This window comes from Corythoichthys intestinalis, chromosome 19, assembly GCF_030265065.1.
Source record: "Corythoichthys intestinalis isolate RoL2023-P3 chromosome 19, ASM3026506v1, whole genome shotgun sequence".
Lineage (NCBI taxonomy): Eukaryota > Metazoa > Chordata > Actinopteri > Syngnathiformes > Syngnathidae > Corythoichthys > Corythoichthys intestinalis.
Window position 1 is genome coordinate 39,095,848 of NC_080413.1, and position 16,122 is coordinate 39,111,969.

Consider the following 16,122-nt stretch of genomic DNA (forward strand, 5'->3'; position numbering starts at 1 on the left):
CATTTATGTCCTGCTCTGATGTTTTACATCCATTTAAAAGTGAGATAATTTGCCGGATGACACTAAATAACATCTGTCATAAGCATTCATTATTACTCATGGCACTGTCATGTCATAATTATGATGGTCTTATGACAGTCTTAGGGCACCAACATTTGAGTTTTACTGATTGTATGGGGTGGGCTGTTGTTTTTATGCAGCTATCGACCCCATTTCTAAGTGAGAGAACTTGCAAAATAGCAGGGTGTTCAAATACTTATTTTCATCACTGCATAGAGTATATTGATTCTTAGGTGGCGCATATTGATTACCTTTTGGGATAAAAAGTATCGTAATATATCACCATTTAGATATATTGTCACACACCTCCTCCCTATAGTAGGCATACTTTTGTTTTGGATGAATATATTTTCATATTAAGTAGCGTTAATTCACATTGAATATAGAAACTGTCGTTATACATGCCAGTCGACTGAGACAAAAAGAAGTAGCTTGTCAAATCCATTGTGGACATTTTAAACCCAAATGATGGCGGCGTGGTCATTTGTAACGCGTATTATCGATCAAACCTGATAAAAAGGACTTTTGATGAATATCCTTCAACTGTTCGTAACAAAACTTTGAGTAAAAAAGATGAACTGTATACAGTAATGTACTTACGTCACCTGTTTGTTGAGGCTGGCCTTATTGGTGTGGGCTTACATGTAGTGCCATTGTCCGTCCATGCCCATGTTCATACCCATACCCCCCATTGGACCTGAAAAAAATAATGTATGAAGTATTATAAAGTTGAAAAATAACAACACCCTTATCAACTTTAAACAATTACTTTTACGAATGATAGAGATTTTAGGGATACATTATATTTTTTCTAATGAAGTCAATCTGGATTGCATAAATTATAACACAGGTGCATTTTGAATTATTTTCTTCATCTATCTTTGATAAATTTATTTCAAGAAGTGAATAAGTAGTTGGGAAGTAAACTAACTACAGTGGTACCTATACTTACAACTGTCTCTACATAAGGAATTTTTAGGTTATGACACGCCTCAATGGGAAAATATTGCTTCTTATTATGAAAGAAACTTCAGGATACGAGAGGCAAAAATACAGTACTAGGTTACTCAATTTACGCGATTTCGATTTTTTTTTTTTTTTTTTTGGTCGCATAAACAGTACCATAGACTTCATAATGGGATTGACGGGTCAGATCGGTTATGCACTGCGCCTCGCCTTCAAGTTGGGGGCCGCCCACATCAAGAGAAGCTATTCACAAACACACGCCCGCAGCGATCTAACGCCGGATTTCTGTTGAAAAAGTACGAAAGCTGTACCACATACAAACAGAAAGGATTGTCTCAGGAGTGATTTGTTCGAGGATTCAAGGTAATTATGATATTTTTCGTACTATGCATGCATTTTGAAATGTTGTAAAAAAAAAAAAAAAAATCAATGGGAGAAATTAGCCGCTACTTCATTGGCATCGAAGTTCGCAATATTTACGTGAAATAAAAGCTAACTGCATAGTTTTTTTATGCTTTGAACTAAGAATCGAGACTGTTTTACATCCATATCTATAAAGAATTTTCACGGTAAAAGCTCTGTATACATAAGGCGGCCGCTAGCTACATTCACTAACAGACTAGCATTGTACTTTGACATATTTACGTAAAATAAATGCTAAGAGCACATTATTTTATTTCTTTTTTTGCTTTTAACCAAGAATCAAGACTGTTTTCCTTGCATATCCGTAAAGAATTCGGGGGTTTAATGATTTATTCACAATAATTTTCACCGGACAAGCTCTGTTTACATAAGGCGGCCGCTAGCTACATTCACTAACAGACTAGCAATGTACTTTGACATATTTACGTAAAATAAATGCTATCTGCACGTTTTTTTTTTTTTTTTTTGCTTATAACCAAGAATCGAGACCGTTTTACATCCACATCTATAGAGAATTTGCAGATTTAAGCATTTATTCATAAGAATTCTCACCAGAAAAGCTCTGTTTACATAAGGTGGCCGCTAGCTACATTCACTAACAGACTGTCATTGTACTTCATCTACATCTACATATTTACGTAAAATTAATGCTATCTACACATTTTTTTTTTTTTTTTTGCTTTTAACCATGAATTGAGACTGTTTTACTTCCATATCTATAAAGAATTCGGGGAGTTAAGGATTTATTCACAAGAATTTTCACCGGAAAAGCTCTGTTTACGTAACGCGGCCGCTAGCTACATTCAAAAAAAGACTAGTATTGTGCTTTGACATATTTACCTAAAATAAATGCTATCTGCACGTTTTTTTTTTTTTTTTTTTGCTTTTAATCAAGAATCGAGACTGGTTTACGTCCATATCTATAAAGAATTCAGGGATTTAAGCATTTATTAACAAGAACTTTCAACGAAAAAAGCTCTTTGTCGGTGATTCCACTCGATCAGCTTTGACAGCCTCGCCAACAATGCAGGCCCCCTATTTATCCGCCCCTCACCCCGTGTCCAGTTAATACATTATGAAGTCTACGACAGTACCTTATTGCACCGCACAGTATCTTATTTTTTTACTTTATTAATGTTATGTGTTTTAACCTCACTAAACGTGAAGCTGATCATCTTTACACTAATCAAACAAGGCAATTGTGCTTTTTGAAGCTTTACACTTCCTTTACGTTTGACAATTTGTAAAGCTGTAATACACATATGTACACTGAGTGTTCAATACGACACGCATTTTCCCACTTGACACCAAACAATTGGTGTTCAAATGTCCATCTAGTCTGATCGAGATGTAAATTTAGTAGATTAATAAGCCTAATTTGCCAAACAAAAGTCAGCCATCTTAAATGCTACGAATGCCAAGTATTTGCTCACACTTAACTCCACAAACTGTAGCTGTAACCGTAAATACAAATATATACATAAACATATATGAAAATTGTTTGGTCTAAGCTTACCTCCCGGTCGGAGACCCATGTGCTGCTGTCCATCAAGGACGAAGCCTCCCATAGGCTGGCCGTCTGGACTATAAGCTGTACCCTGACTCACTGAGAGAAGAATCAAGGAAAACAAGTTAAATGTATGTATGTACAGCCATGTGAACATCAGTCACATACAGTGCAACCTAGTGGCTCCATCTACATGCAGCCAATAACCCCTTTAAAATAGACAGTGGTATGAAAAAGTATCTGAACCTTTGGAATTTGTCACATTTCTGCATAAAATCCTAATCAAATTTGATATGATCTTTGTCAAAATCACACAGATGAAAAAACTGTCTGCTTTAACTAAAACCACCTAAATATTTATAGGTTTTCATAAATTTAATAAGGAGCGTATGCAAACAATGACAGAAGGGGGTAAAATTAGTAAGGGAACCATCACATTTAACATTTTGTGGTCCCCCCTTTGGCAGCAATAACTTCAAGCAGACAATTCCTGTAGCTGCAGATCAGTCTGGCACAACAAAACTGTTGTAGTTCAGTCAGATTCCTGGGATGTCTGGCATGAATCGCTGTCTTCAGGTCATGCCACAGCACCTCAATGGGGTTCAAGTCTGGACTTTGACTTGGCCACTCCAGAACATGTATTTTGTTGTTCTGAAACCATTCTAAAGTTGATTTAATTTTGTGTTTTGGACCGTTGGCTTGTTGCAGCATCCATCCTCTTTTCAGCTTCAACTGTGTGACAGACGGCCTCAGGTTTTCCTGCAAAACATCCTGATAAACCTTTGAATCATTCTTCCATTAATGATTCCATTAATGATTAAGTTTTCCAGGCCCTGAGGTAGCAAAACAGCCCCAAATCATGACGCTCCCTCCACAATGCTTTACGGTGGGGATGAGTTATTGATGTTGGTGAGCTATTCCATTTTTCCTCCACACGTGACGTTGTGTATTACTCCCAAAAAATTCAACTTTGGTTTCATCAGTCTACAAAATATTTTGTCAAATTGTCTGTGGAGCGTCCCAGTGCCTTTTTGCGAACGTTAAACGAGTAACAATGTTCTTTTTAGACAGAAGTGACTTCCTCCATGGAGTCCCCCCATGAACACCACTCTTGGCCATAGTTTTACTTATAGTTTATGTGTGCACGGACACATTGGACTGTGCCAGTAATTTCTGTAAGTCTTTAGCAGACACTCTCGGGTTCTTTTTTACCTCTTTGAGTATTATGCGCTAAACTCCTGGCGTAATCTTTGGGGGACAGCCACACCTTGGGATAGAAGCAACAGTGCCAAACTCCATTCGTAGACAACTTCTTCGACCGCCGATGGATGAACATCCAGACTTTTAGAGATGGTTTTGTATCCTTTTCCAGCTTTATACAAATCAACAATCCTTCATCGCAGGTCTTCAGATAGCTCTTTTGACTGAGCCATGATGCACATCAGACATTGCTTCTCATCAAGACAATTTTTACCGGGTGTGTGTTTTATAGTGGGCAGAGCAGCTTTAAACTACTCATTAGTGATTGGGCACACACCTGACTTAAAATGTTTGGTAAAAATTGGTTTCAATTGGTCTTTAAGTTTCCTTCGGCAGAGGGTTCACATACTTATTTTTCTGTCATTCATCATAAGAAAACCTATAAATGTTTGGGTGGTTTTAGTTAAGGCAGACACTGTATTTTCACCTGTGTGATTTTGACAAAGATCCGATTACATTTGATGGTGATTTTATGCAGAAATGTGAGAAATTCCAAAAGGTTCAGATAATTTTTCATACCACTGTATTTGCCTTCTTGTAATTTTTATGTAGCTTTAAAGCACTTTGAATTCCTTGAGTGCAAATTGTCCTGTCAAATAATCTTTCTTTGCGTTTTATTCCAATTAAACTACAATAATCTGTGTCAAAAATTATTTGATAGCAAATTTAATAACATCTTCTGCTTGATGATTAATTCAAAATGAGATGCAATTTCACCTGCTCTATTGGACTGGTCAATCATAGGCTGGACTATTCTCCTCCTTGCATTGATGAACCTGAAAAACAAAGGTATGTCATTTGAATATTGAAGGGACACACTGGCCATAGTTGGTTGTTCTGTGCATAAAACATAGCAAATTATTCAATTCACAAGAGCATTAAGCAGAATCAGAGGGTTTAATCAAACATTTTCCTCAGTCGATAAATATCGCAAGTTTTCATTTTCAGAATATTTTTTTTAATTTTATTTTTTTTACAAGTTTACCATAATCAAAGACATCCAATCTCACATTTTTCAGGATAATTCAGGATCTTCCTTTGCATGTCTCTATACAGATTCTGTCTCTAGGCATGTCCTTGATAATTCACTTCCACGGATACGACCTAGTGTATATGAAGCTTGTAACATATCTTAAAAAAATATTGATTCAGCTTTGTAGCCACAGGCTATAATGTGACTAACTGGTTTGCCAATACTTTTTCATGAACACAGCCCTCAGGCAGCATAGTGGATCTGAATGCATTGACATCTGCATTAGCGCTTCTAAAGCTTTTGGATCTGAATGTGTGCTGAGGTAAATTTATCTTGCTATTTAAGTCCGTGGTAACAAAACGCACTTCATTCAACAAAATTGGAAAAAATATAATAGTAGTATTATTAGATAGAACGTAAATGAATGCAATACAATGGAACCTTTAAAGCAAGATACGTCACATGACCCAGCACTGGCCTAAATATGATACTCTGATTAATATGGTGTTTGTGAGATAAGTACTCATTCATTCATCTTCGATAATAATATTAAGAATAACAAATTATATTTTTGAAACACTTTATACTACAGATCTGCAAGTGCTACACACTGAAACAATTAAAAAATAGTTAAAATAGACAAAGCAGCTCAACAAATCATGATACATATAGATATCTACCGTGCTGCCGATATAACTAATAAAATATTTTTTAAAAAACAACAAAAAAATTACGGTAGGGCAGATGTGTTTTCTTAAATACATTTCATTAAGATACTGTAAATGATAATTTAATGGTTTTCACCAATGCTGCTTCATGCACGTCCAATTCCATACTACACATTGCATTGTGCTCATATTATGGCTATATTAACTTTGTTTGTTTGCTTTGCTTGTTTACAAATTTTCCGTGTCTTGTCTGACGCTGTTTTCATTTATAAATTCCACGGAGTACTCAAAATGCGGCACACAAATGATTTAAAAGTGGCGTTGACATCTGCAGCACTGATGTTATTGGATGCCATTGGCTAAAATTACATGCAGCCAATAACCCATTCAGAATTAGGTCTTTCGCAGAAACCCGGGAAACATGTTCAAATCAGGTTTAAAAACCCACTTAGACACCCCTCTGGGATAACTCTTTTCTAAAATGGATATCTTTCAATTCTATTGGAGAAACCTCTTCAAAAGGAGCTACCGCACATTGTCAACAAAATGGAAAAATAGGCCTGTACATATAATATATATCTAGTACATACCTGTCAACTTCAGGCCAAGGTTTCCCCTAATTAAACAGCGATAATGACGTTTGTAACTGAACAAAACCTTTACACATCTAAAATTGAAGTGTGTGTGTGATACACATTAGCGTGACTTTGTTTAACAGTTTATACATTTTTTAATTGAATTTTAACACAATATTAAATGTGACTGCAATCCACAGTGTTAGTAATACTGTGAAATTATTTTTAATCATATTTCATATGTAACTACGAAATTTAATATTCTCTATTTACTTCTTAAAAAATGGAATAGAATTCATACCGTTGCAATAGCGTACCACACGAATGCTATTTTTAGACCATAGTTCGCCATGTTACCTGGAAGTGGATCAACATACTGATGTGCCCTCGCATTCTGCTGGTAATCTTTCAAAAAAGAACATGCCGAGTAAACACTGCTGCTATGGAACTTGTAGAAACGACTCTAGACATTATGACAAGTAAAGAATGTTTTCTTCAAACATTCCCCGAAGGCAAAGACTCAGAGGAAAAAACATGAAGAATGGATCAACTTATGCGGACGTCAAAAGACCAGTTTAATGCCAGCAAGATGAAGCCATTCACTTTCATATGCAGTACACATTTTGTTGGGGGCCATGTTACTACAGAGGACGAAGAGGTAAGCCATTTTGATATTTTAACTAATTTTTTAGCGTGGCGTTTTGCCGTGCTGCTTCTGTCTGACAATGAATGACCTGAAAAAAATTAAAATGGTGTCTGACTGCCACTGTTGTCACCTTTTCTGTTGTAAAAAAAAAAAAAAAAAAAAACTTTAGTAATGGGAAAATGTAAATAAATTATAGAATAAAGGTTTGTTATTAATGAAAGAATTAAAAGTGTTCGTTGGCTGTCACTGAGTAGCATTTGCAATCGCTACTCAAAAAGAGCAACGTAAATTACCCCCAAGAATGGTCAGAGATGTAAGACAACCAGAGGATATAATATATAAGAAAGACAGGGCATATGGTGGTAAAGCATAGATTGTTGAAACAGGAGAATGTCATTGTCAGTGGCCTAAGGCAATGCACACAAGAAAAAGGGGTTGGCTCTTTTGCCTGTCTTTTTAAGTCCTCAACACTCAAGCCATCTCTTTAACTGAACATTTACATGTTCTTCCACATCTTAACCAGTGAATTTGGCACCAGGGACATCATTTTCGGACAGAATTGGTTGGTTTAGCTCAGTAAATATCTCATCCGTACACTATTTACATGCATTTACTATTAGGGACAAATGGGAGGTTGACCCGCCTAGCAACAATTGCTAACGTCATGAATATTAGTGAGCAAAAGTGATGTGTTGCTTGCTGTACGCCATTGTTTAGTCTGGAAACATAGTTTATGTGCGGAGTGTTGTGTTTCACATGCCGTCCCTAAACGTACCGCGTGATTGACTGGAGGAATAGTATGAGAGCTCAGTGAAGTCCCCCCCCCCCAAATTTATAGAAAGATTATGTCATAGGTTTGTGCTCTTTTGGCTGATTTTTGTACTCGTTTGTGCTGCTATCGTTTTTGTGATATTAACGATTCTTTCAGAGGTCAATCTGAGGTCAACCAGCCCCCCCTTATGATAAAAAATGGCTAAAAATGGTGTCAATCGTTTTTGCAGTAAAAATTTTCATTCGTACTGCTATCGTTTCATAGATATTGCGATATTAATTAAAAGCGATAATGTCACTCTCGGCTTTTCTGTATCTAACCCTGCTGGCTGACGGAGCGTACCAACTCTCTCAATAACAGAGGGGTGTCCCAACAACTGGCGTAAAAGGTAGCACAAACAAATGGCATCCCTCAGCTCCATTTTGCAGTACATGGGGGATTTGAAATTTTAATTACGAGTGATGACATGACTCGCAGCCAAATGGACCCAAAGGGGTGTCATTTGTTTATGGTACGTTTGCGCTCGTTGTTGGTACACTTCTCTGTTATTGAGAGAGTTGGTACGCTTCGTAAGCCGCGACGGGGGGCAGCAATTAACGTCATCACTCGAAATTAATATCTCAATATCTATGAAATGCTAGCAGCACGAACTAAAAGTTTTACAGCACAAACGTAGCATAAACAAATGGCACCATTTCGGGTCTAGTTTCCAATAAATGAAGGACTGTGTGACATCATAGCTCAAAATTAATATCTCAATATCTCAAAAACGATAGCAGCACAAACGGAGCATAAACGAATGACAGCATGTTTTGACATATTTAATCAAAATGGGGGGCTGGTTGACCTCAGATTGACCTGTAAAAGAATTGTAAATATCGTAAAAACGATAGCAGCACAAACAAAACTTTTTACAGCACAAACAAGCAAAACGTAGCACAAACGATTGACATCATTTTTATACATATTTGCGTCTGATGGGGAGCCAGCTTCACGGAGGGAAGTGGGAGGGGTAAAAAAAAATGAGTAGAAACGGTGGACAAGTTTCCTGGAGTGCGAAGTCTATTATTTTCTTTTTGTTTTGTTGCCGTCGGCTATGGCTTACAGTAAGCCTGTTAGTGGTCTCCGTTGCAAATAAATCATATAAAACCCTAAAGAAGTTGCCATTGTCCTTGTAGACACCACAATAGACAGGGGGCAAATAAGTATTTATTCAACCACCAATTGTGCAACTTCTCCTACTTGAAAAGATTAGAGAGGCCTGTAATTGTCAACATGGGTAAACCTCAACCATGAGCGACAGAATGTGGAAAAAAAAACAAAATATCACATTGTTTGATTTTTAAATAATTTATTCGCAAATCCTGATGGAAAATAAGTATTTGGTCACCTACAATCAAGCAAGGTTTCTGGCTGTCAAAGAGGTCTAACTTCTTCTAACGAGGTCTAACGAGGCTCCACTCGTTACCTGTATTAATGGCACCTGTTTTAACTCATTATCGGAATAAAAGACACCTGCTCACAACCTCAGTCAGTCACACTGCAAACTTCACGATGGCCAAGACCAAAGAGCTGTCGAAGAACACCAGAGACAAAATTGAGAGACCTCAGAGACCTCTTTGACAGCCAGAAATCTTGCATGTTTGTCGGTGACAAAATACTTATTTTCCACTCTGATTTGGAAATAAATTCTTTAAAAATCAAAAAATGTGATTTTCAGTTTTTTTCTTCCCACATTCTGTCTCTCATGGTTGAGGTTTACCCATGTTGACAATTACAGGCCTTTCTAATCTTTTCAAGTAGGAGAACTTGCACAATTGGTGGTTGACTAAATACTTATTTGCCCCACTGTACAAGAGAACATATTTGCGCACATGAAGAAGAGCGTATGAGCACGCACGAGGAAGAGTCCATTTGTTCCCACAAAGGAGTCGCGTAGTGAGAGAGAGAGGGAAAAGATTACAGCTCGATGTCTAGCTAAGACTTGCGCCAACGTCTTGGCGAGCACAGCACAATGACGTACTGTATAATACATGTTTTTGGATAGTTATTTTGAGATTTAGAAGGAATTTAGGGGTACTTAAAGTGTTAATTCAGACTTGCGCGGAAATTCGGGTTACACTGCCAGCGTAGGAACGGAACTTGTTTGTAACCCGAGGACAAGCTGTATAGTTAGTTGGTTGGGATAATGTAACATGAAAGTTTGGCAAACATGCAAATCTGTTTTGAATCATGTTTACTTTGGTGGACGTAAGAACTGTGTTTAAGGTAGCACTTGAAATGTACGAAACTGGCTTTAAAGTTACCTACCAGTTGTTGACTTGGAGAATGGTGAGGCCTGTGTCTTGTGCAAGTTGTTTCTTCTGTTCCTCTGAGGGATACGGGTGCTGTATGGGATTTAAAAAAGAAAAAAAAAAGGTGACTGAAGTTTTTCAGGAGACGTAAAAATCCCTAATTCATAGATGTGATCATACAAATGTATTGTCCCCCCCCCCCCCCCCCCCCCCAAAAGCAGGGACTGACCAATATTTGGCCCCATTAACACTTCAGGGTAAAAGCGCGTGGCTTTGTGTGACATTATTTGACATTGCTTGACAAATGATCGGGTGGGATGTAAAGAGGCACAATAGTGTCTTTTGTCTGGTGCCCTGGTAAGGCCAGGCCCCCCGTCACCCTCAACTCCACCTCACCCCCTCCCCCTTCCTCGAGCCGAGTCGTTTTTGTCGTATATCTGTGTATGTGTGTATGGTGTGTGGGTGTGTATTATTAAGGGAGAAGGGCGGCAGATGGCAGACAGAGGTGACCCATGTACTGGGGATAGGGTCGTGGGCTAGTTGCCATTCTGCTGCTGTCAGACCATCAGCTGGCTCCTGTTGTCATCAGTGAAGGATGAGCTTCCAAAAACTTCATTTTCAACTTATTTTTCAGGTAAGGGGCATAAGTAGGTGTCCACAAGTCATCGGAACATTTAGTCAGCAAGTCAATGTTGTTTCTGCTCCATATTTAAAAGTGCAATGAAATGGTAACCATGTAAAAAAAAAAATGGAAATAAGTGCATTAGAGTAATTTAACATGTAGAAAAAAACTCGATTCATCTACCAGCCACAATGGAGCACTGTGCATGTGTGTTTGTTATGGTAAGACCAACAATAACACAAAATGGTGAAAGACGCAAGAAGCAGTAGCTGTCAAGCCATCCACCCAAAGAGAAAAACTTTACCTGTCATCTGCAAGGATTTTTTGATAACAGATTCTCCGGCCACGCCACACACCACAACAACATATGTCAAAATTTGATATACTGACTGAAGGAATCTGACGTTTTAGCCAGACCGCCGGAATTGCGCTAGCCGAACCGCCAGACCCGCGCTGGCGCAGCTCCACTGACCCGGGCCGGCGGGACACCGACAATCCGGCTTGAAGGGCAAACGCTGCGCGTTCACTTTAGTCTTAACCCTTCGTACTGACTCCATTTTGAAAGGTTTAAAGAGGGTTCACCGAGAACAAGTTGACAATTTATTCGGGTTGACAGCGATCACAACGACAAGGTAAAACAGAAACACTCAGGCGGGGAGGCAAGGTCATTCCAAGGTCACCATATCAGAAGTCAACAAAAGGTTCCCGAGAAAAAAAATTACAATGCTTAGTTAAACATTCAGCCTTTTGAAGGCTCTCGCGGGGTGGGCCGTGGGCCGAAGGAAGGGTGTGTTTGGGATTATTGTCTGTTTGTGGATTGGGCAGGAGGATTCGGGAGTTACTGTTGTCCGGTCAACGAGGGCTGTGGATTTTGCCACCTCAGCGTCAAAGGGGGCTCTTGGAGTCTTGTCAGTCGTGTTATCAGTTGGATATCGGGCACTCTCCGGTGCTCCTTGTGTTGGGACAGAGTGTCCCGCCATTTGTTCTGGACTGCCCGGGAGAAGTGATTGCGAGAGTTGGTGCGTCAATCTTGCTCATGACACACACGTTGGGCTTCCGTGATAAGAAGGCGTTGTGTATCTTTTATGCCCTTTATTCTGCTTGTTTTCCTTAAACTATGGTATAAGTGCAATTTATTTTATATTGGGTGTGTTAGAGTAATACAAACAGTAAATACAAGAAACGATACAATTCCCTGATTAATTATATTACGCGTGCTAGAGTAATGCAAACAGTTAGACTGGGCCTACGAGAAAAGGTACCATCTCCTTGGGAGATACAGAGTTGCAGACAGCAGTTTGGAACAGTTGATGGTGGCAGAAAGAGTTGATATCCACAGCTACGTAACTACAAATTTCACATCTAACGATTTATTATGATACATATATGTATAGAGAGCAAGGCCACAAGGAAAGCTGCAACGGTCAAGCATCTGTAACGAGTAAGGCAGGTCCTGAGGAGTCAGCTCAAGGGCAAGAACAAGATCCGAGCAATTAACAGCTATGCCCTACCAGTGATCAGATACCCTGCTGGGATAATAAGCTGGACAAAGGAGGAAGTTCAGACCACAGATGTGAAAACACGGAAGCTGCTCAGCATGCACAGAGGGTTCCACCCAAAATCCAGTATCCAGAGGCTATACGCTAAGCGGAAGGCGAGAGGCCGAGGGTTAGTGAGCATCAGGACCACAATCCAACACGAAACATCCAAGCTCCACGAATACATCACAAAGATGGCTCGAAGAGATGAAGAACTTTACCTTACATTCGCCCAACTCACAAACTAATCTCTGCCCCTGGATGAGCTTCAATGACACCGTTAAAGAATTAAATCTGTCGTGGCTCAAAGGTAATTGCTGTTTCTCAGTACATCATGTCCTTAGATTGCGCACCAAATTGGTGGTTGTTCAGCCAAACGAACATACTGGTTGTTCAAGACAGTGAAGAGTTGTTGTCGAAACTTTTTTGGGTTCGTTTTCTCCAAATTTTGGAAACTTATGATAAACCCAACAAATTTTGGTGGAAAATGAAAAGTCGAAAAATAGTTGATATGTCTTTGGAGAGGTGAGACTACACTTTTTGATTATGCAAAAACAAAATGGATTATTGTGACTCATTTTGAATGAACTTGTTTATACAGTAATTCTCGCATTTCCATCAGACATTTATTGAAGAATAGAGAAGCATTTGCATTCTTTGTATAACATTATTTGCAGAGGTCGGTAGAGTAGCCAAAAATTTTATTCAAGTAAGAGTAGCGTTACTTCATAAAAATATTGCTCAAGTAAAAGTAGTCATCCAAAAAATGTTCTCAAGTAGAAAAGTATTTGGTGAACAGAATACTCAAGTAATGAGAAACACTGTGAGTAACTCCTAATGATGTTCGATTTTGTTTTAAACAATGGCATTTTTTCTGTTGTTATTATACTTTGAAAAAGAAGAAGACTACTCTCTTAGAAAACCACATTAAGCCAAAGGGGAAAAAAAATCATTGAATTCCGGCAATAGAAAAAGATACAGAAATGAAGCATCATTCGTCCAAACATCATGAGTGCTCTCAAGTGGAGAAAACACATTTCCTGTTGAGAAATTTAAAAAGCTCATATCTCCGGTTTTCCGTGGTCAATCGGTGCCAAATAAAAACTGGGAGGGAGGATAACATCTGTGCTTTCGAGTCACGTTGACTGAAGCGCTCTATGTCAAATACAGATTTTTTTACGGAGTTTAAAACACACCAAGTGATTGAACAGGCTGCCGTGATCGTCGGTCAGTTTTCAAAAATGCTAACAGGTGTCTACTTAAAACATCCCTCCAATAGAACCCACTAGTGCATTAAGTTTCATCTTGCCAATATTAAATTACCACATACATATGTACCGATGCACCCATTTCCTGTGTCATGCACCAATTAAGAACAGTGAACCTCTACTTTGGAACGTCTTGTCATACATTAAGACCAGCCTCAACAAGAAAATATTGCCTCTTGTTATGAAAGAAATTTTAGGATACGTAAGGCAAAAATACAGTATGGGTGGTACTCGCAGCTCTCAGAGTCTACGGAGCGTAACATATATATATAGCTGCTCTGCCAGGGGTTAATTTGTACCAGATCCTGTCGGAACAGGATCCGGCACCTCTTGATTTTGGCCTCCCTATGTTCCGGGACTTATTTGGGTAGATCCGGCACCTCTCGTGTGACATAATTTTTTTTTTTTTTTTAATTTGCGGCATCTGGGGAGCAAGCAGCCAGGATCAAAGGGTATTTAAAAATGACAAAAAGACAGTTGCATTTTCTGTCTTTTTTTTTTTTTTTTAAAGAAAGACGATGGTTCAAAATGAGTCAGAAACGCAACAACTGGCGATGAGGGCAGCTGCAGCGATAATGCTAACGGGCAGGAGGCTAGCACCGCAGCAGCTAGCCAGGTTCACGGACAGCCAGTCAAGCAGGGCAGGAGGCTGCTACCGTGGCAGCAGCTGGTCAGGTTCAGCGCCCCCCAGATTGGGGGCCAGCTACAGCGCCAGCAGCCAGCCAGGTGGACCACCAACAGCCGGAGCAACAGGTGAGTACCGTGGCATCAGCTAGCCCGGTAGAGCAGCCAGAGCAAAAGGCGGGAACCGGTACATCAGCTCACTTACAGGAAAATTTCAGAAGTAGAGGAGCACGCACTGAGCAGAGAAGAATGTGGGACATCAAGCGACAGGTCAGGGAAGGCATGAGATGCACAACTGTTTGGACAGCAGCTCAGTTCAGGGTGAAGCAGACTTACTACCAGCACTCTCGTACTGCTAATGACGTTAAACAACAGCATCAAGTGTACAATTGCGATTATATAACGGACCACAACAATAAAATCAGCATCAAATCTGTTCATAATGTGAGCTAATTTGCTGTCAAACATAAGCTTTGAGAGATTTCATCTTTCACAGAAAGTAGTTTCTTTGCCTTTAATTTTACTTTCAACCATGTTGTCCTAGCAAGCGTAAACAAACTGTGGTCTTCACACTTAACCTCGCCGATGTTATGTTAATGCAATAAAGTAGGCGACACAGTTTTGAATTATTTTCATTTTATTTACCATGTTATATCGTGATTAATACATGGCAAATGACCAATCAGAGAGCTTCCTCAGACCCACCCTTTATTATAATAAATAATAATAATGGGAGATTTGTGTTATTTATTGTAAACTCTAAATTCTTTTATGTAGTACAAGTTAGACCTGTTGAGAAACTTAATTGCTTACTGTGTATTGTAAGTACCACCTGTGGTTATGTGGGCAATTGCACGTGCTGTGAAGAGTATAGCCTAAATAATTGTAAATTGTTGTCATAACATTTATACCATGGATAATATCTGAAATTGAGGCTTTTAAGTCCCACAGCATGGCAAGTGGGCATTTGCGTGTTGTTTTCAGCACCATTTTCTACGTATGTTCCGGGACCTGTGCCCGCCACATCATCCCTGCTCTGTCATATGTACTTTGCTTTCCAGCACCTTACGATTTATAAATTAAGCACTGTGCTCTGCCATTGGCTATTGCCTAGCATTCCTGGCATCCCATTGGCTAAAAGGGACCTGTACTGCATGTGTATGTGTGTATTCCAGCGTCCTCTTCATTCGCCCCTCGTATTCCGACAGCTTTACATGAGTGTATTAACTTTTATTCTTGTTTTTTTACATTATGCACGACTATGATTTTAACATTTATCAGTTACATGTTTTGATCCATTTGAATGCATCATAAAAGATTTGCTGTACGTCAGAATTTTGGGGGTCTTGGAACGGATTAGGGCATTTACATGGAAAACGCGTCTCTACTTACAGAATTTTCAAGTTACAAAACTACTTCCAGAACCCATTCATTTTATAAGTAGAGGTACCATTGTAGTATTTCACATTTCTAAAACTGTCTCTTTTAGTCATGTATGAACACAAGTACAAGTTAATGTACATAATAACATTTCTTTCCGAATCGTGCAAATTAGTGGACGCAATCATGTCAACCTACTGGTACGTTGTGGAACCCTTACATAATGGGCTAACAAATCTTGGAAAAGAATCATTTTACATTACCAAGTGTGAGGCCATCAGAGGATTACAGGGTGTGATGACTAAATCCAAACTTGGGCATTCATCTTTGAATGTGGCCAAATGTAAGGTTGCATGGAAACCAACATTTTGACCAGGCTAATGAGACGATAATGAATAATATAATGAATCGAAACCTTTACAGCTGCTTTCTCAATAGCTTCCTCAGAAGAGGATCTTTCAAGACTCTTAAGAATGGGTGACAAAAGCACGAGATTGTTGCGGAGGACCCCCCCTACCTTGTAACCAACCGTAGGCCTCACACAGC

General features: G+C 39.1%; 1 protein-coding gene across 2 annotated transcripts in view; it reads right to left on the reverse strand.

Annotated features, from left to right (window-relative positions):
- meis2b (Meis homeobox 2b) overlaps positions 1-16,122 on the reverse strand; it is a 68,070-nt gene that overhangs the window by 15,977 nt on the left and 35,971 nt on the right. The window contains exons 9-12 of one of the 2 annotated variants that reach the window (XM_057823106.1): positions 10,161-10,237; positions 4,934-4,992; positions 2,966-3,055; positions 666-757 (exon numbers count right to left, since the gene is read on the reverse strand). In XM_057823106.1, coding sequence (XP_057679089.1) covers positions 699-757; positions 2,966-3,055; positions 4,934-4,992; positions 10,161-10,237 — 285 coding nt within the window. In that variant the 3' untranslated portion in view covers positions 666-698. Of the gene's footprint in view, positions 1-660; positions 758-2,965; positions 3,056-4,933; positions 4,993-10,160; positions 10,238-16,122 lie in introns of both variants that reach the window. The other variant, XM_057823105.1, reaches the window with a different exon arrangement.